Source organism: Apis mellifera, linkage group LG9, assembly GCF_003254395.2.
Source record: "Apis mellifera strain DH4 linkage group LG9, Amel_HAv3.1, whole genome shotgun sequence".
NCBI classification, from domain to species: Eukaryota; Metazoa; Arthropoda; class Insecta; order Hymenoptera; family Apidae; genus Apis; species Apis mellifera.
This window is the reverse complement of record NC_037646.1, coordinates 8,862,370-8,886,163: the sequence shown is the minus strand read 5'-3', so window position 1 is coordinate 8,886,163 and position 23,794 is coordinate 8,862,370. Positions and strand designations below refer to the sequence as shown.

The window sequence follows — 23,794 nt, the reverse complement described above, 5'->3', positions numbered from 1 at the left end:
AAGAAAAAAAAAAAGTCCAAATAATTTCGAAAAATAGATTCTTTCTATCAAATTTATAAATCGATTTTTATTACTCAACTTAATAAATTAGAAAAGAAAGTATAACGTATCTCGAACGAGACACGTTCCCCAAAAATTCTACAAAGATTCGAAATTATTCGACGCAATTCCGAAGCAAACGAGAAACCTTTTCCCTTCGAATCCACGATGCTGAGAGACCCGTCCGCGTGACGTACGTTCCTGGGATCGCATCAGTTCTCCGCAAAAAGGATCTCCGTTCACGGATGAGCGAAATAGGTCAACGTCATCCCATCGCCTGTTTCCCCGGAACCGGTGCCAAACCGATAATTCGGCTAGCTCGTCGACAGTGGTGGAAAAATGCGAGCGCCGAGGGGACAAAGCGGGGTTGGGAGGAGGGGGGGGGGGGGGGTTTAGTCGAAAGGAATTTCCAAGAGAGAAGTCATTCCGTTTATCGCCGCGCAAACGAGCAATCGCTGTGGGGAGGGAGGGGGATAAAATGGTTAAGGGTGCGAATCGAGTCGTGTCGAGTGTATTGTCCGAATTTTTGAAAGGAATCTCCACCCTTCCTCGTTTTTCACTCTTATTTGTTTATTCGTCCCAAAAAAAAAGAAACCAAAGAGGAATTTCTTCTTTCAATTTGAGAAAAAAAAAAGCTAAATGAAAAGTAATAGTGAATTAATGCAACGTGTGTGAGATATATATATATATAATATTGTCGATATATTATATAACACAATGAGAAATGTAAGAATACCTGTTCTTTTCCTTCTTTCTTCTCCTTTCTTCCGATGCTGTTTCACGCATCTTTTCACCGTCGGTTCCAATCATTGTACTCCAATAAGACCGAGCTTTTCAAGTTAAAGCTTCTTAACTTGGTAGCCGGTGGGAAAGTTTAACTCGAACATCGAAACTCATTAAACTCTTTATTGCTTCGCTAAGTATCGCAACAGATGTTCCAAGTTATCATTCGGAAGTTTGACTTACTGTACGCAGTTGAATTATCGTTACCCTCCCCTCCCCTCCTGTTCCACTCCGTCTCTCCATCCCATTTCGAAACTTCTCCCTTTATTCCAACCGGGCCTCCTCTCTCCCATCCTCCCCCTCCCCGATACGCAAACTCTGGAAAAAAAATATCGGATAAATCCTTATTGGCGGTATTTATATATCGGCGTACAACGATACACACCGTATCGGGGGAAATAAAAATTTCAAATCGAAAAAAAAAAAAAAAGAAAAATTCGCAAAAATCGCGTGCATCCAGGCTGAATATTTTTAAACGGAATAAAAATATTCTGCCCGCGTCATTCGTTAATAATAGCGGCGACGATATTTTTCAGACGTAATCCGTATAGAGAAGAAGAAAAATATCAAAAAAAAAAATGGAAAGAAAAATCGAGCGAGAAATTCTGGGGAAACCATTCTGGGGTCCAATTAAATGGCAATGAATCCGAATTCGGCCGCGTTTCCGCTGATCAAATAATCGAACGATTTATTCCCTTACGGCGAGCTGTTCTATTTTGCATATCGCGGGGAGGGTATCGATATCAATCGATACCGGCCCATTGAAAATAGTATTTACGGATGGAGCGGGATCGTAAGAAGGAGCGGGAAAGCCGTGGCTTTCGCGCTCGGTCAAAAATGTCTTTCGCAGACGGGGAGGGGGTTCAAGTGGCTTCGTCCCGTTTGAAGCGGCCCGCCACGCTCGTTCCTCGCGCCTCTGCCGGCTTTTCAACGAGCCCCTATATATTCGTTTACACGCGTTTGCAAGCGGATTTAAGCGGAGGATGAGGAATTCCGAGTCCCAGTCTGGGTCAAGAACATAGTCGTTTCGAAGCCGATACCTTCGCCATTTTCTCGAAAACTCGTTTGAATCCATTTTTATTTCCATCGATGATGAAATTCCAAGAAATTGGAGGAAATTGGAGGAAATTTCGAACGAAATGTGAGGGATGTTTTTAAATTAGAATAAGAAAAGAAAAGAGAAAAAGTATTGGTTTTTTTAACACGATTCGAATCGGATCTAATTAGGGAGGGAGTCACGGTACTTGGTGATCGTGACGCAAACCGCGAGGCAAACAAACATAACCAGCCTTGTCTCGATTACAGGCTTTCTAAACGCTAACACGGATTCGCACTTACGCTCGCCAGCGAATTACGGTCTGATGGATCAAATCGCGGCGCTCCATTGGGTGCAGGAGAACATCGGCAACTTCGGCGGCGATCCTAGGAACGTGACGTTGATTGGACACGGTACAGGGGCAGCCTGCGTTAATTTCTTGATGACCAGCCACGCGGTGCCAGACGGTGAGTACTTTTCTTCTTCTCCTTCTCCTCCTCCTTTTCCTTCTTCTTCTTCTTCAATTAAGAGCAAAACAAGACAAAAATAAAGAGCTTTACTCAAGCTTTTCGTTCGATGGTCGTGTAAAATAAAAAAGAAACTGAAATAAACGTGTCCTAAAATCCGAAGAGAAACACGCGTTTCTCGGGGAGGATTCCGACGATTTCGGAGAAATTTTAAAAAACGACGCCATTTCGTCAAAATGCGCAATTCATAATAACGTTTACGAATCCGTATCCCGTTTATAAATCGGTTAAATTTCTCGACACGTATTCCATCCGAATCCACGCGTTTTCGAAAGGAGAGTAAACACATATCCGACCAGGTTTCGATCCATCACGCCACGGTTGTAAAAGAGAGACGAGCGGAGAGAAGGGATGTGTTTGGCGAACGAGAGATATCGAGAAGGCGAGGGTGGTTTATTTGAATATTAAAAGCACGAGTTAGCGAGATGCACGGTGGAAAAGGTAGAGGGGGGGATCAAAAGAGAGGTTTCTTCGGCCAGCCAGAGGAATCGCGTCTCCCCTTTAATCGAATCACGGGGTAATTCACCCCGCTCGGAGCGTGTCTGGGGTGGGCCGCGCGTGTTTTATTCGCCCGACCGTTAGGAATAATTAGCGTCGGACCACGGACTAACCCTTTTAACAACCACGTCTAGAAATAACCGATGGAATATCCAAGATTAAAGCTAAAGTTAGACGTAAAGGAATGGGTGAATGGGGCACGGGCCAAGCCGTGTAATAAAAAAGGAAGAGAAAGGCAGGTTCCGGCGAAAGCTTCGTTTCAAGCCAACCCTTTCCTGTCTCGAGTCTGCTCGTCGAGCCCTACAGTCTGCTCGAATTCGCCGATAAAGGCCCACCCCTACGATATCCAACGACACTTTGTAACCGGGAAAATCGCTTTGGAGATCGTTCTCGCGTTTTTTATCGCCTTCTTTCTTGAAAGAAACCTTTCTACGCGAAGCGAAAGGACGGTGTTGCTATAAAATGTTATTACGATCGTGTCATCCTCGGATAATCCTATAGTTCAGTTTTATATCGCAAGATAGTTTGACTTTCCGCGAGGAAAGTGATCACAATCGGAAGATTTAAATTCATTTTCCAATTACGCCGATCCGAATCGACACGTTTGAATCTCTTGCTTTCGATTCGAGCTCAATTCGAAGTATCTACTCTGTTCTTAACTTCGCTCTGCTAGAGAATTTCTCTCTCTTTTGTCCTATAGTCGAATTTCCTTCCATTTCTCTTCTCAAGGCTGGAAAACATGAATCGATGAAAATTATTAACATTCTCGAATCTTAATAATCTTACCTTTCCTTCTGACAAATATTGAAAAATAGAAGAAACTAAAAATTCTTCGTTAATTGCCAACGAGATATCAAAATCTGGACAATTGTAACTTCAATTCCATAGGTAAGGAATCTTCGATTTTAATTAAAAATTAAAGTCCTTTCGAAAATCATTTCTCGGTTGGTCCATCCTCGGTTGGTCTTGGTTGGTCGGTCGGGGGTGTTTCAACGTGGAAGACAAATCGATCCTTGAAGGGTGGGGGAAAAACAACGAAGTAATCTGGCCAGAGGGTTCCGAGCTTATCGCCAACCCGACCTAACGATAATTCCCTACAGTTGGAAACTGCCAATGGGGGGGGTTAAACCAGCTGATTCTATCCCTAATTGATCACGTCTCGCGAACTACCCTCCCAACGCTTGTCGCCGACTTCGGATGGAATTAACTTTAATATGCGCATATATACACGACAATCAGAATACTCCATGAAGAAAATTAAATGGCGTGGCGATGAAGAAAGGAAACTTCTATCGGAACTTATTCGAGGAAGTACAAAAATCTTCTATCCTTAATTATTCTTTAATCAAACGAATAATTCCTCGAAACGAACTTTTCATTTACAAATTTCTACATGAAAGAGATTTATCAACAGAACAACAAAAAAATTCCATCCCCTATCACGAAAATCATTATTATTATTCACGAAATGTCAACTTCCTTTCGAGATGTTTCACATCCTCCCAACGATCAACAGGATTTCACACGCGTCATCCAACGAATTTCACCCCATTCGCGATAATCCTTTCGCGAGGTCGCGAAAAAGAGAGGGAGGAAGGCAACGAGCGGAGAGGAGAGGGCGGGAAGGAGAGGGTAAAAGTTGCGCGGCCGCTCGTCGGAGCAACGGCGGTGGTCGTCGAGAGGCATTACGAGAGGGGAAAGGCTCGTTTAATGAGTCCGCGACCAGCAAATGCCACGCAACGCCGTTATTTGTGACGTAAAATGCGCCGTGTAATTTGCGCTGATGGCATCACCACCACCCGTTTTCTACCCCGCCCGAACGATGAATGACGGCAATCCCGTTCAGGAGGGTGGAATCGCTCTAATGGGGAAAAATCGGGGCCTCGATTCGTGTCTGCCTGTACCCTCCTCCTCCTCCTTCCCCCCGAGATTTCCTCTTGCCGATTATAAAATAATGCCACGCAGATCCGTTCACAAATTTGCACTAGAAATCCTTATCTGTCGATGAAGAATTGTAAAGCTAGGCCCTTCGACGAGGCTTGAAACACTATTTGTTTTTGTAATAATCAACCGATCGTTGTCTCTCTTTCTTCTCGTGGTTAAAATATTTTTTTTTCTTTGATTTGATCGTATTACGATTGTTGATGATTATAAACTTGTTTTTTGCAATTTTCCATACGCGATAAGTAATTACAGATATGCAAGAAATAATTTCTTGCGAAATCTTTTTTCGACTCGCGGATGGATTTCAGAAAGAATTCGTTCCAGAGAATTGTAATGTTTTTTACCACGTTTCTATTACACTGGGAGAAATTAAACTTGCGCGGAAAACAGGGACGTGAAAATTGATTTAGTTTTAATTAATAAAAAAAAAAATAAAAAAAAAGAATGGTGGGTAACCCGTGGGTATCGCGAAAGGTTATGCATTTCTTTCTTTCTTTTTATTTTTTTAATTACCCGGAGAGAGGGGTGAATGTGTCTGGAACGCGTGCTCTAACGAATCTAACAGAAGCTTATCAGGGGTTGGCTAGGTTTTATTACGTTTTCCTTGTGTGATTTATACGCTGCAACAACGAGTGCACACGAGTGTTTAATCTTAACACGCCGTCTGTCATAGGCGCACGACAAAACTCCCCCTCCCCGAAGTGTTACCTTAAAAAAACTCACGCGTGATTCTAGTAAATCAATTGTTCCTGTTCAACGATCCGTAACTACGTCTCGTAAATAAGTGTTAAGAAAAATGGTTGACCGACATGCAACGCCTAATTTCAATTTTTATCATTGTCACTTTTCCAGAGATGGAGAAATGTAACGAATAAAAAATTAATATTATAAAATTATATTAGAGTACTAATCCGCTGTACTAAAACTGAATAATCTTTCGCCTCGTTCGGATGTGAGAATTCGTGGAAAGATCGGCCCGCGATCGACTGGAAGAAAGCACGGGAGGAACTCGGGCGTAACAAGTTAAATGTCAAGGAGAAACGTTAAAATTATCACGGGCGATCGACTCGGAAATCGGATCGCTGCCTCCTTTAATCGGTCATTCCCTGATGGGTTCTAATCCATTCAGTTTAACCTATGCAGGGAACCGGCACCGAAATGGATAATGCCCGCGGTTAGGAACTCTCTATCAAGTGGCAGACCAAACAGAATCGGTATCAGCTGTTATCCACCAAAGGGTAGATTGCACCCTCTATATAAATACCTCGACCCTGCCTGGGAATGTGCCAGAATGCTTCGCCACGAATTTCAAATTGCGCGATCATCGATTCGAAACTCGAGAAAAGGGGGTCCTATGCTAAAGATTCTTTCCTTATCTTTATAATGTATCGTGTTAAAGGATGTCGAACTAATCTAGTTTTGCGAACGTTTCGTGATTCGTGATCTATAGATTTCCTTTTTATCAGGTTGTTTGGAAAGTAATTTTTTTTTTGAAAAAAGTGTAACACAAGTTGTTATTACATATTTTAAAAGTTGGCATTTCATGGTTTATTTGTAAGAAAAACATTCGTTTGATTCTTCATAGTTGTGTTTTTCGTGCGTGATGATAAAGATGCAAGACCAAAAGGAGCATATTTTATTCAGATTAGAATGCTGTTCAAGAAAAAAATTACGCCAAGTCTATGGAGAAGATGTATTAACTCTTATGCCAGTATAAAATTTCGTTCGACATTAAAAATGTGTTCTGGAGGATCACTCGAAGCTGAGGACAAAATAAAAGAATTGATCGATGAATAACAATTCGAGAGATTGAATTCGATTGTTCGTGATTGCGAAAAGACTTGGTCATGAAAAAAAACTTTCCAAACAACCCAATATGTTGCTTGTCAAAAAAATACCAAACTAACGTATCTTTATAAATTTTTTTAAATTTTATAACTCATCTTGCGTTGAGTTGCGCTTGTCGAAAGGATATCATTATATATCAATTTGTAATTCGTAAACTTGCTAAGAATTCGTTTGATCTTTCCTTCTTTTGATCAACGTTGCAAGTAACGAGCAGATATTAAGATCATATTTACGAAGGCTATCTTAAAAAGCCAATTTTATAATTTAACCTCTTCTCTTTTTGATATACAATATAACGCATCGAAGAAGAAAATATACTCGAAATGGTCATCCTCGATGAAATTAATCGAGAGTTTTAAAAATTGATGCGATAAATCGATGAACATTTTTCAAAACAGACCAATAACCTTCGCGGTTTCGCGTCTATGGAATGTATGATATCAACAAAGTTGGATCAATTAATTTGGTCGTCCGATTAATTTTGCCGCTAATCGCGGGAAAGGTAGAAATATCGGTTTGTATTGTTGGATATTGTACTTCGGTTCTATATTATGTGTTCGAAGCAAACAGCTAGTGGAAATGGGGGATGAAAAATGGGCCGATCTCTGTGAAATTCTCTTATAACTATTTCCAGGTTATTTCCAGTTTTATCCTCTTTGTTTCCACGATTTCAACAGAGAGAGAGAGAGAGAGAGAAAGGGAAAAAAGGGAAATCCTTTAAATGATCGCTCGTTGTTTATCGCTTCGAAGCGGGATAATCGGCAAATTAGGAATATACACGGATGTCAGGCAAAATTCGACACTACAAATCATCCGTTAAATCATCCAACCGCCCTGATTAATCCTTTGGGCTCCATTCGTCTTACTAATAAACTGTCTGCGATGCCATTTCAGTTTGAATCTACAGGTACAGGTACAGCGAGTTGTATATTTCGCTTAGTTGTGGAACGTGTCTACGTATTGCCATCCAAAACAAAAATAAATAAATCATTTATTTATCTGAAAAATATCTTCTCATCTTTCTATTCTTTGGATACTATTATTCCATCCATAAGACATATATATATATATTTTAAAATTTCAGAGAATCGCTCTCTCAATTATTTCTCCTTAGAAAATAATTCTTTGACTAATTTGACCCATTCTCATCGCGTCTCTTCTTCCAGATTTCGTCCAGTGAACGTTAAACGCTCCATCTTGACAGCTTACATGGGCAAATCTCCATCTCCATATGTTTCTCGACGACCAAGATATATATATATATATATATAGTAGGAAGAGAAGAACGGCGAATAAAAGCGCGGATGAAATCGGTTGGCTAACGAGGTCGTTTCGCGTTTCGCGCGCTTCTGACCGTGAGAGGGGAAAGAATCTGTGGCGCATCGTCGGCAACGAGACGATTTCTTTCTTGGTCGAGTGCCGACTCGAGAGGAGAGAGCGGCCAACGAGCGTATTCAATAAAACATGAGTGCAGCGCAATCGATGTTATCGGCCCAGTTTCGTTTCCCTCGATTAACCCTTAGCCTGGAAAATCGGTTGTCACGTTGCACAAGCTAATCGTCGCTCCTGAATCTCAATTGATATCGACGATCTTCTTTACCTATCTATTTTCGTCTCTAACAGTATCCACGTAAAGACCAGAAAAATCTATATTAAATCCAAAATTTTTGCCAATGATCCATTTTATAGATGACAATATCGATTCCAAACGTCGTTCCATAAGACATTCAGCCTTATTAAATAAATATTATTAAATAATATTAATTGTAACAGAAATTTTATAGAATATGGCATGGAATCACCATTATTCTCGCTCCACGTAAAGATGAAGAAAATCTATATTAAATCCAAGATTTTTGTGAATAATCCATTTAGATGACAATATCGATTCCAAACGTTCTTTCGTTGTTCCATAAGACATTCAGTCCTATTAAATAAATATTAATTGTAAGAGAAATGTAGAATTTGTAGAATATGGCATGGAATCACCATTATTCTCGCTCCACGTAAAGACGAGAAAAATCTATATTAGATCTAAGATTTTTGGGAATAATCCATTTTCTAGATGATAATATCGATTCCAAACAGTCTTCCGTCGTTCCATAAGATATTCAGTCTTATTAAATAAATATTAATTGCAAGAAATTTTGTAGAATATGGCATGGAATCACCATTATTCTCGCTCTATGTAAAGATGAGGAAAATCTATATTAAATCCAAAATTTTTGTGAATAATCCATTTTATAGATGACAATATCGATTCCAAACGGTCTTTCTTCATTCCATAAGAGATTCAGCTATTAAATAAATATTAATTGTAAGAAATTTTGTAGAATATGGCACGGAATTACCATTATTTTCGCTCCATGTAAAGATGAGGAAAATCTATATTAAATCCAAGATTTTTGTGACTAATCCATTTAGATGACAATATCGATTCCAAACGTTCTTTCGTTGTTCCATAAGACATTCAGACCTATTAAATAAATATTAATTATAAGAAATTTTGTAGAATATGGCATGGAATCACCATTATGCTCCACATAAAGATGAGGAAAATCTATATTAAATCCAAGATTTTTGTGAATAATCCATTCTAAAACCGATAATATTAATTCCAAACGTTCTTTCTTCGTTCCACAAGCCTTATTAAATATTAATTGCAACAGAAATTTTGTAGAACATGGCACGAAATCACGATTTTATTCTCGTCTCCTCCATGGATAATTAAAGGAAAAATCCGTTTAAATTGTTCGTTCTGTTCCTCTCTTCTAATCGGCATGACGCATCTTCGCAAGAGGCATCAAATAGCCGAAGCAAAGGTTGGAAAACTTGGTTCGAGAATGGGAACCGTTATCGGCAAGAGGAGGTGGAATAAAAGGACGTAGGGGGAGGAGAGAGCATGGAACACGAGATAACGCGGACTTAACGAGGCGCATCGTTGGAAAAAGTTGTTCCGACGACGCCCGCGGCCACTTTTCGGTACGAAAGGGCGAAAGGCGAGAGGACGGAAGATGCGGAGGAACGGATCGATATCGGTGTTCGACTGCCCATTACCATGATACCGTGGAATGATGTACGGTATCGCCGGTGAACCGTGCACGAGCCTATGCACGCGTGCAACGCTGCATCTATTACCATCAACCTAGGCAACTCGGGGTCTTCAAAGGTGGCACGCTAATGAGAATCGAAGGGAGACCGGTATCGATTTAATTGATTCTTCTTCTTCTAGCTCCGAGTTTCCTCTCCAATATACTGTTTCGATTCCTGAGCCGGAGGGAGGAAATTTAATCCTTTCGGCGTTTTCATCGAATGAAAAGTGTCGAGTTTTGAAAACAAATTTAAAAAAAAAAAGAACGAATATTCGAACAATTGGAATATATTATACCGAGTTATATCGAGACGAATATGAATTATTTAAAATCGCTTTCTATCCGGTCACTCTTTATTCATGCGGCACCGATTTGCCATTTTTTTCCCCCCTTTCTCTCTCTCTGTCTCTTTTTTCTACAAGTAAAATAAACTTTTCATCGTTAGCCAACCACAAATAACTCGACGCCTGTTTGTAACTGTTTTGCATATTCTAGCCCGTGACTAATAAATCTCCCCATTTCGTTACTCCTCGGCTATCTATCGATTAATTCAACAAGCCTTGCAATTATCGTGCTTCCTTCGTCGATACGTAATTTTAGAATCGTTTCCACCGAACAATTTTTTTTTCCCCTTTCCTTTCCTTTCCTTTTTTTTTTTTTCCGAAATTCACAAATTGATGAACGGTGTCGCGCGAACCTCTCTCGAACCTTCTCCCTCCCCACGATGTTACATCATCGTCCGGAAAATAAATTGGTTATCGAGGATTTCTCGCTGCGGCCGTGAATCGCGGCACCGGTTAATAGGCGGGCGAAGTCGATAGGAAATGCAACTGGAAAATGCACTTTTCCGGCAAGATGGACGGAAATGAAATCGAAACGAAACGAGAATCCCTTCGATGCTTATTCCATGTCCGATTGATATCGGAGGAGGAAAACGAAATCGAGCGCGATATGATCGAGTGAGAGAAAGAGTGAGAGAAACCTTCGAGTTTTTCTTCCAAAGTTTTCCTTCATCGCAGAGAGGACAAAAAAAAGAACGAGGGACGAAACGATTAATAGGATGCGAGACCGCGAATATTCGCGCTCAAGATTGTATTTATAATGGCGGGAAAAGAGGGAGAACTTGTTCGAGTGGCCGGTTAATTTAAATATCGACCAAAGATTCGTAGGGGAGATAGAGGGAGGGACAAAGAGGAGAGTAAGCCGCTTCCGAGTTATGAATATTACCAGGGAACGTAAGCTTCCACTTGCTCCGACTCCCTCCTGCTCCCCTCCTATATCCCTCTCTCTTTGATCCTCCACTTCTTGTTTTCCTCCTCCCGCGGGGAAGGCATTGTCGTCTTCTCGAAACGCGACGATGCTGACAACTGCCACGGTTGATAAGTTAATGAGCTTGGAACGAACGAACGAGACGGAAGGAACCGCGTTGAACGGTTTCTCAAATATTTGCCACGATATCGTCCCTCGAACGAAATTAATACCTGTCGGATTTTTATATATATTTTATAATTCTATATTTAATTTAACATAAATATAGAATTTCGAACAAAGGAAAAATATATTTGTGCGCGGAGATACAGATATTTTTTCGCGATCCCCAAAAAAAAAAATTAAAAAGAAATTATTTTTAATTGAAAAATTGTACGAAAGGTCAGAATCGATGAGAGGGATTTTTCGTTATTTTTTCTAACGTTTCCTATTTTTATTGGGGGAAAGGGGGAATAGGATTTCGAAGAAAGGGGAGCAATTTGAAGTATGCGTGATAATGGCACGCGTTACCACGTCGACCCTCGCCTTTTTCCCCGACCCGTGTCAGGTTATCAGGATAATGTACGACACAGAAATTGGTTATGAAATGTCGCGGCAATCTTTTCTCCCGTATTCCACGCGCCGTTTTCGAATAAAAGCAATGCGTCAATTTATACGTCGAGCTTAACGGTATTGCCACAACGAAATATTCCGAGAGAAATGTCGCAAGATCGATTTCCGCGCCTGATGAAACAACGAATAATAATACGTCAGGGCTCGAATAAAAGAAAAGTGATTCAAATTTCGTAAGATTCGATCGAAAGTGACGCCTCCTGTAACACCCTCCACCGATAAATATTCAAATTTCGAGAGGCAAACAAGCCTAAGACTATAAGCTGTAATCTCTTCTAGCCCTCTAACAACGATTTTGTTAAGTTTACCGTGCAAGAGAGGCAGCAGGTTGGCGAGGCCACGATTCGTTTATTAACCGTAATATAGGTGGTGAGTTACGGGAAGCCGAGGCGAGTTTTAAATTCGAGAGGTGCATGTCTCAAAGTGTGGCAGACTTTGATGAACGTTAGGATGCGCCATCTTGCTTGCTGTCGAACCGGAAGTATGCATATTAATGGTCGAGTTGACAGATTAATTTTCCCGTGAGTGGATATCGAGCAATCACGTTGCATAATAACACTTCACCGAGTTATCTCCGCTCCCATGTGGTTAAACAGAAATTGCCAACGCGGAAGATCATCTTTTTTCATGAAAAATTATCAAGTATCCCGTTTATCGTGCGAGAAAAAAAAAAAAAAAAAAGAACGTGAATTTTTTCCTTTTTCATCGCATCTCGTAAAACTTCGAAACATTTATTTCATCTCGAATCTGGAACAAAAGAAGAGAAGAGGTTAGAAAGATTAAACGTATCGATTAATAACGAAGCATCTCGTAGATATATATATATATATATATATATATATACATATATGTGTTCGCGTTCGATAACTTTGGATCACGTTGCGTGTACAGAAATACACTTATTGTTGATTGGGGAAACTGTCATTCACCGAGTATTTCGTGTGACTGACATATACTGACAAGGTAAAGGGATACACTGAAATCGGCTGAATGTGAACGTTTGTGCCAGTCTCTGCTAATGGATCGACGCACTTGGGGGAGAGATGATAAGTATCGTCCTATTCGTGCAAGAGTCTCGTATGTGTATCGACAGCCTTCATCCCAACAGGAGTCGTTCTCTTAGAGACGTGTGCCATTGACGATTATCCTCTTATCTTCGGCTCATCGAGATTAAACTAGCGTAGCTTTGCAAATACCCGTTCCGCCTACATTCCACAATCAGGCCATTTCAATTTTAGCTCCGAGTAACCACCGAAGCGTGACAAAACAGCCGGGGGTTAAATTTTCATCGAATCATTCGTTCGAAGGGATTGAAATTCGCTCGATTCTTCTTCGAAGACTTTTAACTCGATTGAAATATATATATTTTTCTTTTTTCCTTTTCTTTCCTTTTCTTTCTCGTAACATTCTTTCACAACCGGGAAAAACTTCGTGAGAATTTCAGTTGACGCAACACGAAGATGAAACGGAGGGTTTTAGGTGAATAAAGCTCGTCCAACTTCATCAAAGTTTTACGAGATGAAACACGAGTTCCATATCCAGTTTCCAGCCGCGCAGAATCCTATTCAACCTGCTCGGCTGCCCGGAACACGGAATGATTTAGAATTTATATGTGTAGGAATTACGGATAAAATGGCGTATTAGCGAGTAAAGTAAGAATTATCTAACTTGGGGGTATCAAGGGGTCGGCCATGTAACATCCTAACGTTCCACTCCAATCCCTCTAAATTATATCCTCCTTTTCTTTTTCTCTTTTCCTTCTTTCCTCTCGATCGATCTTCCCTCGAACGAAACACAGTTAGAAACCCGGTTACGTAAGGAGGAATTCTCACGAATTCATCAAACTATCCGTCCAAGCAAAATCTCTCAAGTCCTGGCCAACCCTTTGGTCCCCTGGATATGAAGATTAACGACTCCCAAGTTGCCGATTAAACACAGCCGGCCGATCTTCGAGGGAGGGAGAAAGCCGCTTTTGTCTAACCGCGGCGAAACAACGTTATCTCGATCCTTTAACGAAGCCAGCCGCAACTGTGATAACACCGGCGGTTGCTTGAAAACACGTATCGAAACCTTGCTCTCTCTCTCTCTCTCTCTCTCTCTCTCTCTCTCTCTCTCTCTCTCTCTCTCTCTCTCTCTCTCCCTCCCTCTCTCTTTCTCTTACTCTCTCTCTCACTCGAAACGACGCAGCATCATTGGATCCATACCGAGATAATGATGTATCCCTCGCTAACTGTCGCGATAAAGTAACCCGACGAAAGCTCGGGGCTTTGCCGATACGAAGATTAACGACGCCCCAGGATTTAAGCAAGTTCCGCGAGGAATCCTGTTTTATGGATATCAAGGCTGATAAAATCGCGGCACCGCCTTCGGGGAAATGCGACGGGGAGAGCTGTGCACGTCGCGCGTTCCGCTTAGATGCACAGTTTTCCGGGCCGAGTCGAAACGGGATTTCGAAATTTTCTTTTTTTTCCTTTTTTTTTGGAACCTCTCCCTTTTTATTTTCGCGCTGATGATTTATGGAAACGGATAAAGCTGTTTGGCAAACATTTGGGGCTAAGCATTTTCTCTCTCTCCCTCTCCGCCCATTTAGAATCCTGTCTTTAAACTGCTACACGCGCTCCTTTCATGCCAAGTAACTCGAATCAATTCGTGGTAACGCGAAGATGAAGTTTGTCGGGTCGATTGGATCGGTTTCTTTTTTTTTTTCGCGATAATAAATTGTTATACGGGATATTCTGTTGGGATTCTTTTACGTAATGCATATCGCGTGTTTCGTAGAAGAATAGAAGAAGAATCGTGTTGAAATAGTTTAAAATCCTTATTTAAAAGATATTAAAAAAACGCGTAATCTCGAGCTATACAATATTATGCAACTTTTATCCGATAAATTTCTCTAATATAAATCTCTAAAAGACAATCAAAATATTCAAAATTTTATTTTTCCAACGATTAAAAAGTTATTATTCTTAACCTATTTTTCGTATTTCCTTTCGATTTTTCTTCGAAAAATATAACCCGTTTCACGATTATCACACAATTACGATCGAAATTTATATCGATTCACGAAAGACGAGTAATCGGTCTATCCGGTCATTGTTTTTTTTTTAATTGCAGGTCTGTTGTTTCATCGCAGCGTTCTAATGTCTGGCAGCGCGCTTTCACCGTGGGCGCTCGTGAGAGGAGCCGCAAATTACGCTCTGCAAGTTGCCAAACATCTAAATTGCTCGTGGGTGAGTATTGCCCGGAGTGCATTACATTAAGGTCCCCGGTTCAACGACAACTCCGAAGCAAATAAACCCCCGTCAGACATTCCCCGTGAGAGAAACAATTCTCCCTCCCTTTCTCCTCCCCCCCTCTCTATCTCTCTCTTTCTCTCTCTATCGCGTTCTCCCTTTCTACGCGCGCACACGTGTTACAGCAACCACCACGTTGTTTTTGAGGTTTTTAAAAAATCCGTTACGAAAATAGGTTATTTCGGGAGAAATTATTTTTATTTCAAAAGGAGATAAAGGAGCGTAGGTACGGGATAAAGGCGAGGGAGGGAGAGAGAGAGAGAGAAAGAGAGACAGCAAATATTTTCCGGATGATTGAATAACTATTTATCGAATACGTCAATCCTGCGTTTTATTTTATTTATTTTTTTTTTTTTTTATTATATAACCGGACGTGCGCATGAATTTTATACGTATTATATTTCCGTGAAATTTTTTGACGAAAATCAATATTTAAACTTCAAAAGTTAACATCTGTGTAGGGATTTACGCGAGATAATGTTACAACAAATGCCCGATACGTTCGGGATATTTATATTTCGAGATGTTTGTGAAAAACCGTTCGAAAAAAAAAAAAAGGAAAAAAAAGGGAAAAAAAGGGAAAATAGAGGGGAAATCTAAAAATAAAAGGACACCGCGGGGAGAGAGAGAGAGCACAAAGAAGAGCACACGAGCACACAATTGGATGGTATCGGACGCGCGCTAACAGTGATTAGAACAAAAGCGCGCAAGGGACGTTGGAGCGCGAAAAAATAGGGGGATCGAAATGCGAAACGCTTGGTACACGCTGGCAATCGAGATACACGAAGGAAAACATTTTGTCGAAAAATGGGACATCGTCGGACATTATTTTCGTCCGTGTATCGCGAATATCGTTTAATTGTATCGGACGGCGGCGGGATATTTTTCGTATCGAGATGCGTGCAACGTTCTCGCGAGAGAAGGGGACACGTCGTCTATCCAGCGCGTATTAGCTTAATTGAAACGCATCGTTGATATATAATTTTCAACGCGTAACTAACCGACGTAAAAACATCGCGTTTTTTCCTTCGATAGATCAATTCATGCCCGCTTTCCGACTTTCGTTTCGCGTCCCCAAACTATCCAATGAATATGCATCCAAGGAATGAGAATTGCGCTCGAAACTTGTTGCTAATTTAACGAAGAAATTATTAGATTATCAGACAAGGTTCGTAGAAAATATAACTTTACGAGAATAAAAAATGACGATACGATTGAGTGAAGATCCGAATCGAATTCCGATCGGTATATAATTTCCGTTTCCGTGGAAAATTTTCAACTCGGGATTGTGGGATCTGTGCGCAAAGGTAAAAAAAAAAAAAAAAAGAAGAATCTCGATTCGATCGTAGGATGTCAAGAGGCAATACGAAAAGCGCCGCGACTACTCGTACGTATCCACTTCTCTCCGTTCCCCCCCTACGTTGAAACACGTTCTAGATAGGGCTACCTAAACAGCCTCTCGATTTTCAACCGATTGAGAATAACGATTAAACGCGGAATCGGGCTAAGTGCGGCCCAATTGTTTCCCGGACCAAATTCTCCACCCTCTGGATACCCGTTGTTCCGTTTGTCAAGAGGTGGAAACGAGAGAGAGAGAGAGAGAAAGAGAGAAAAAAAGAAAGAGAGAAAAGAAAAGCAAAGCGATCGAAATGGAAAACGGGATACGGGATTATGTTACGCGAGCCGATAGCCGCGAACCAGAAATTGATTGAATTTGTTACGGGAGAAAAATGACGAAATTAATTTCATCGGTCGGATTTGCGGGCCGAAGGATTAGAAAGGGGTGGGAGAGAGGCAATCATCGATTATATTCGAATTATATTTGAGCGGGAAACTTTGGGGCGTTTTTCGTCGCGAGAAGTATTCGAAATTCGACGACGTTCGTCGTTGAATCGAAAATAAAATCGAGGATCCGTTCCGTTTTACGCGCGAATTCCAAGATAGAAACCGCCCTCGCTGTAAATTTGTCGTGTAATCCGAATATTATTAAATTCGAAAGAAATCTCGTTCGATCGTTCGCGTTTCGAGCTTGAGCCGGGATCAAACGAACGCGGAAAAGAGAGGATCTCTCTCTCTCTCTCTGTCGGTCTAATTTTACGGTTTAGCTGCGCGAGAATGTGTGCTAGGGCTGCAGGCGAGAGGAAACCAATCACGGAGCGAGAAACGAGGCCGTGGCACACACAACTTCGACCCCCAAAAATTCCCCGGCGAGATTGTCAAACCGCCCCCCTCCTCGCCCTCGGCCTCCTTCTCGCCGCCGAAAATTGGAAACTCCTCCGCGAAATCGACGTTTCCGGCCAGCACTCCGCCATATTAGGGCGTCGATTAAATTCGTTAAAGGCGACGAATCGATGCTACAAGATTGACGAAACGGCGCGGGAGGAGGTAGGTGTTCGTCCCTTCCCTCCCCTCTCCCCCTTCGAAATTTCCTCGACACACAGCTACGATCGACATTCGATTGCGGCTAGCCTACCACGAGGTCTGCCTCGAGCAGAATTTCCAAAGGCGATTACAGGGCCCTGCTACAGTCTCTAAAGCGATTCATTTGCGCGTGGCCGAATTAAAGCGAATCGGTGCATCGTCATTACGGTTCACGGTTAACAGAATTCGCGTTTACCAATCGCTGATTCACCTTATATTGGAATACGTACATCTGTGAACGTGAGTAACGTGTTTGTAACGCGCGTTTGCTCGCGGAACCATTACACGCTTTTGTCTACACGAAATATTACACGATTCAATCATTGCGTACGCTTCCCTCGAATCTTGAGCAACACTCGCGAACATTCTTCTTTCTTTACCGCAAACGAACTATAAAATACGAATATTTATCGTAATACACGTGCATAATATCGAAGAATAAATATATGAATATTTAACGAATAAACGAACGAGATACGCGATTGTTATTATTTAATTAATTATATCAAATGTTGGTTGGTAATAAATATTAAGAATAAATTATTTCTCTTACCTTATTAATTTCGTATCGTATTGCGTCGCGCTCCGATGTATCTGCGTCGAAAGTCCAACACGGAATAATGCCTTTACATTAGAGGTCGTCGCCGTACGAACTTCGACTTAGTATACGATATGTATACGATATGTATACGACTTATATAAACATGCGTATATAAACACGCGCGATCTTCGTCGATCGTACACGTACAATAACACGATGAATAACTTATAATATACGATAATACGACGATATTTCTAATTTTCAATTTAATTTATATATTGCAATGATTCGTTACAACAATAAATGCGATGATATATATTATACAAATGTAATAATATATATATTTATAAATTAAACGCGAATTTAAATATTCACGACGTTAATTTTCGGTATTGTTACAGTTGTTAAAATATTCTAAATGCCAGTCCAAATTCAATCGAAATAATAATCAACGAATAACAATAAAAAAAATGAACAAAAGTAAAAGAACACAGAGAATTTCTGTATTATTTCGATACGTAATAATTTATAAATCATTCCATTATTCTATCCTGGATGTATATGATAAAAAAAATGCACTCTATATTCCACACGTTGTTTGTCCACGTAACGATATGCTCGTGCACGCAAGCCGTTTCGTTCCATTCAAAAAAAAAAAAAAAGAAAAGAAAAAAAAGAAAAAACTCACGTGGATTATTTGTCCAGGCCGCAAGTGATTCTCAAGCGTTGCTCAGGTGTCTGAGAGAGGTGCCATTGAACGCGCTGGTTTCCGTACCCGTAAAAGGATTGGAATTCGCCCCCGCCTTCGGACCAAGCGTGGACGGAGTTGTGATTGATCCAGGGGATCCAGAGGATCAAGACTTCACCCTGCAAGTGGACACGATCAATACGTTGAACAACATTTTACTGCGGAAGGACGTCGTAGCGAAGCTCTCGAGGTACTCTTCTTACGATTCCCTTATGATCTTATTCCGTTTCCTTCCTCGTGCACACTTTCACCCTTAATTCCTTCTCCTCCTTGGACGAGAAATTTTACCCCTCTTTACTTTCTTATTCATATTTGAATACTTTAAACTGCAAGAAAATTGAAATCGAAAGGAAGAAGTATCGTGAAATATTTTAGGAATAGAGAGGAAGATTGTTAAATTTTTACAGCATGTGAATTTCAATCTCGATGAAAGCGCATGATAAACGCTAATGAAAATCCTTTTACGATTCTCTGATACAGTTGATGAAATTCAGATAGAGCAGATTCCTTTTCTTTTTTTTATATATTTTACGAATTTCAATCCGTCCACAATTATGTGAAGTATTCTTCAAAATTGTCGTTAAAAGTCATCGAAATACTTTTCTTCGATGTTATAACGCATAGAACAAAGGGGAATATCAGTTCAGAAGATAAAGTATTCGCGGTGGCATTAAACGAAGTATGCATTAATTTTAACGAGTTCGCGAAATTTATTATCAAATATGTGATATAACAATCCTGTTATATCGTTAAATAGAATTGAGATAAAACAGTGGTGGTCTCGTTACGTTGGTTAAACTAATGTATGCTAATTGAGAAAACTCTCGCTGGAAAAAGTAAAAATGACTTTCTCTTATTCGACACGTGAATTGTGGCCAACAAGCACGACTCCGTCTTTCTTTCCTTTCTCCGCGTTCTTCTTCGCACGTGCTTCACGTTTCTCATCTTCTCCTTCTTCTTTTTTTTTTCTCTCGTTTGCGCTCGTTTTATCTCATGACATCTCGCTGTCTTGGCAAATCTCTGCCTCTTTTTATTTCCCCTCTTTCCCTTGATCACTCTCTCGCTCCGCTCTTCTTTTTATCTCTACTTTGAACTATCTACTCGTTCTTATTTGCTTGTCACCGGCTTGTCTACCCTCTGCCCTCTCTCTCTCTCTCTCTCTCTCGCTCCTTCAAATATCTTACCTCCTTTTCCTTGAAATATCTTTTCGAGTTTAAACTCGCTGCGCTTTTGATCTCGTTAATTTGCACGATGCAAATTTTTAACTGAAATTCATGCTCAAGTAACTCGAATAATCGAAAAAAAATATTCCAATTATCCTTTTCTAGTTTTTAGAGTTTTTTAAGTTAGTTTTTTAAACTACTTCATCAACTTTTTAATTCTCCCTCGTTCAAAAAATCAATATTTTCTTGTTGTCAGTCATTTTCGTGGTTACCCACACATGTGTCATAAATTTTCTTCAAATTTTCTTCAATTGATTAGAATCGAAAGTCCATTCCAATATTCATTTCACACGGCTTAAATGAATTCCTCTCTCCATTAATTCTTCATCCCCTTTCTCATCGCGTTTACCTTCGATCACCTGGTGAAAAAAAAAAAAAAAAGAATTCGGTTTCCTAATTTCCGCTTAAATTCGTTCCTATTCATCTTCCGCCCCACGATCTCCCTATTCCGCGATTCCTTTCCTCGCCCCTGTACGCAACGCAACGCGTTTACGTACAGCACTTTTAATTACTCGAGTTTCCTCTTTAAGGTTCTCGTTGTCACGAGACTCACTCTCCCAGCCTCTCTCTCTCTCTCTTTCTCCCTTTGTCCCCTTCGTTCCGTCCAGTCAAAACGTTATTCCGCCCACGCTGAAGTAATTTAACAATTGCATCACCAACAAGGGTGTTTATGCGGGGACTCGCCGCCACGGAAAAATGTTTTTCGCACAAAGGCTCGCACGACGACAGCGAATAACGAAATAACTGCGGGGAGCTAAGCTTAATTCCATGAATATTGGTTCGCGAGAAACGGAAGGCGACGATGGCTGATTGCTTTTCGTGAAAAAAGAAAAAAAAAGGGGGGGGAAGGAAGAAGAAATTGAAAGGAACGATGAAAAATTCCCGCGAAAGAAAAGTGTTGAAGCAAGACGTTTTTTATTTCTTCTTCTGATTCTGATTAAAAAAAAGTTTGGTTGGCTCTTTTATTTTTTTGAGGATAGAATCGTTTTATATTTTTTAAATGGAATACGATATTTTGGAAAAGGAAGAAAGGAATATATTCTCTCCCTTTTTTTTCTTTCAAAAGCTTCAAAGTAGGAAGGAAATTTTGATTTACAGTTTCGACTGCAGTCATATCTTGTCTAATATAACCTGAAATCAAACATCGAATATCACGTAACGTAATTTATATTCAGTAAATCACCAATCCATTGTAATTGGGAATTAAAATTAAATTTTGTTCGCGACTACAAAACGCGACTTCGTCCTAATATTTAATCCTCGCTCCTACGAGGCTGGCTCGAAATTAAAGCAAGAGATACAAGTGTATAATTTACATAATGGAAAGCAAGAAAGTATATATTCGAAATAACATATAATCGATCCCGATCTCGTTCAAAAATAACTCACAAACTGATAAATATCGAGGAATAATTTAAAAGTCGCGAGATTAATCTCGAAACTCGGGTCGAAAAAAAAAAAGAAAGAGAAAAGAAGAAGAAGAAAAAGGGAAAAAAAATCCGTGACAGGGAGATCCCAAAGCATCATCGAATTTCCCTCATCAACCGGTTCTCCCCTCCGGTTTTTCCCCCTTTGCCGCGATCGTTCTTTGTCCGCCTTTGTCGTCGCATTTCTTTCGAGCGTTCGCGCTGCCTTTCGTTCTTTCACCCGTGCTCGTTCATTCCGCGTGGCCCTTCCTCGTTCGAGCGTTCGCTCCTTCAACCGCCCCTCTCCCGCCGCCCCCCGCGATAAATAAACGGTGTTGGGTGGGGTGTTTTACGCCGGCAGACGCGTAACGACGACTTTAAAGGGAATGGAAAATCGTTGGTAGCCGCGTTTCTTTGCCTCCTGCGCTCCTCTCAATGCAGTTGAATATACCTGGTTCACTGGAAACGCTCTCAATGCTTCGAGTTAATTTGTCTCGAATAAAGAATCTCCCTCATCCTCCTCCTCCTCCTCCTCCTCTCTCTTTCTCCCTATCCGTCTATCCGTCTATTTATTTCCATCTTCATTTCCTTCCTTCCTTCATGGTTGAACGTGGTGGAAAGGAAGGGCGGGCAGAGGCATGCGTGTAATTATGTTGCGAGTTAATGAAGAGCGGGATCGAGAGGGAAAAGTGAGGGAACGTACGACTATAACGGGAACACCGACGAATTAAATAAAAACGAAGATCTTCTTCCTCGTTGCGGCGGTGTACAAGTAGTTGTTTCATTAATCGAGGCTAATAATTTTGTAAACGTCGTTTCTCCCCGATTTTTATAAAATTATTCAAAATTATGAGAGATTATATATATATATCGGAACGAAATAATTTTTTTTAAAGAACGAAGAGCTGTTGCCATTACAAGACGTCCCCTCGGCTATATTTTCCAAGGCTCTTCGATAATTTGCGCGAGAGGGAGATTTTCGAATTTGCACGCGTATTTACCATTGTGAAATATTTGCCTCGTCATTTCTGTTCAAAATGATACGTAAACACGAATAATCCCGCTTAATGAGGCAAAATTGTTTACACCATTATGATAGTGAAATGCCATTAAATTGTATGCAAATTAATACAGCGAACGAAGTTATATTTCCGTGTTGTGAATGAAAGCTTTCAAAAAAAAAGAAAAAACATCGTTCGAAGCGCGAATATTGTCAAGGTTGTCGGGAAATCAAATTAGAGAGAGAGAGGGAGAGAAAAAACTGAAGTTTATCGAGTTTTAAGTTTAAACTTAAAAAGTTCGATAATTAAATTTCTTTTCTCTGAATTGAAAAGTATGAATTAAAAACTAATCAATTATTCCTTGACGAACCAACATCATCGAAATCATTTCGAAAATGTTTAATTCCTCTCTTAGGAAAAAGTATTTGTCCAAATTTAATAATATATACCTTTCGATATTTTTTTTCAAATCGCTCACTCTTCCTTTCTTCAACGTCGATCCCTTCAAGTAAACAAGCATCCATCGAAAAATCCATGGAAAAATTTAACCTATCCTGATGAAGAAACAAATTCCTTCTCCAAGATGAATACTCTAATTTTATTATTTATTCTCGCTTTGAAAATGTTTAATTCTTCTCTTAGAAAAAAGTGTTTGTCCAAATTTAATAATATATATATATATACCTTTCGATATTTTTTTTCAAATCGCTCACTCTTCCTTTCTTCAACGTCGATCCCTTCAAGTAAACAAGCATCCATCGAAAAATTTAACTTATCCTGATGAAGAAACAAATTCCTTCTCCAAGATGAATACTCTAATTCTATTATTTATTCTCACTTTGAAAATGTTTAATTCTTCTCTTAGGAAAAAGTATTTGTCCAAATTTAATAATATATATATATACCTTTCGATATTTTTTTTCAAATCGCTCACTCTTCCTTTCTTCAACGTCGATCCCTTCAAGTAAACAAGCATCCATCGAAAAATTTAACCTATCCTGATGAAGAAACAAATTCCTTCTCCAAGATGAATACTCTAATTCTATTATTTATTCTCTCTAATAGATCCAAACCAGAATTTGAATTCTATCTCTCTGGATACAATTTGACGACAGAGATTTTCCATTTTACTTCGCAGGTACGATTTGATGATTGGCGTGGTCCGGTCGGAGGCGTATTTCGCTTTAACAGCGGATGACGCGCAGTACGGGATCGAGGCTGACAGAAGAACGAAAATCCTGAGGGAATTCGTGCGTAACACGTACACGTATCATCAAGCGGAGATCTTGGCGACGATAATCAACGAGTACACCGATTGGGAACGGCCCGTTCAACATCCGGTCAACATAAAGTGAGCGCAAAGATTAAGCTCCTGCTTGCTTTCTTTCCTCCCTCCCCTCTTCCCGGATACGATTTCTCGTTAAATCTCTCGTAATATCTCTCGTGTCACTTCTCGATTCACAATGGGCGGACTAAGTAATATAAAAGTAATCCGTTGCGCTAATCTCAGATT

The 23,794-nt window shown here is 40.2% G+C and overlaps 1 protein-coding gene and 1 long non-coding RNA gene across 3 annotated transcripts in view; one reads left to right on the top strand and one right to left on the bottom strand.

Moving 5' to 3' along the window:
- The window catches only part of NLG-3 (neuroligin 3), a 249,371-nt gene that overhangs the window by 210,100 nt on the left and 15,477 nt on the right, over positions 1-23,794 (top strand). Inside the window, 4 exon segments of one of the 2 annotated variants that reach the window (NM_001145736.1) lie at positions 2,128-2,325; positions 14,763-14,878; positions 18,609-18,841; positions 23,420-23,632. In NM_001145736.1, the coding sequence (NP_001139208.1) occupies positions 2,128-2,325; positions 14,763-14,878; positions 18,609-18,841; positions 23,420-23,632 (760 nt within the window). 2 annotated transcript variants of the gene reach the window in all.
- LOC100578354 lies at positions 926-18,131 on the bottom strand. Its single transcript, XR_001704168.2, has 3 exons — positions 17,916-18,131; positions 2,161-2,376; positions 926-1,140 (listed from the first exon to the last, which is right to left on the bottom strand). It is a non-coding gene; the product is annotated as an uncharacterized LOC100578354 (long non-coding RNA).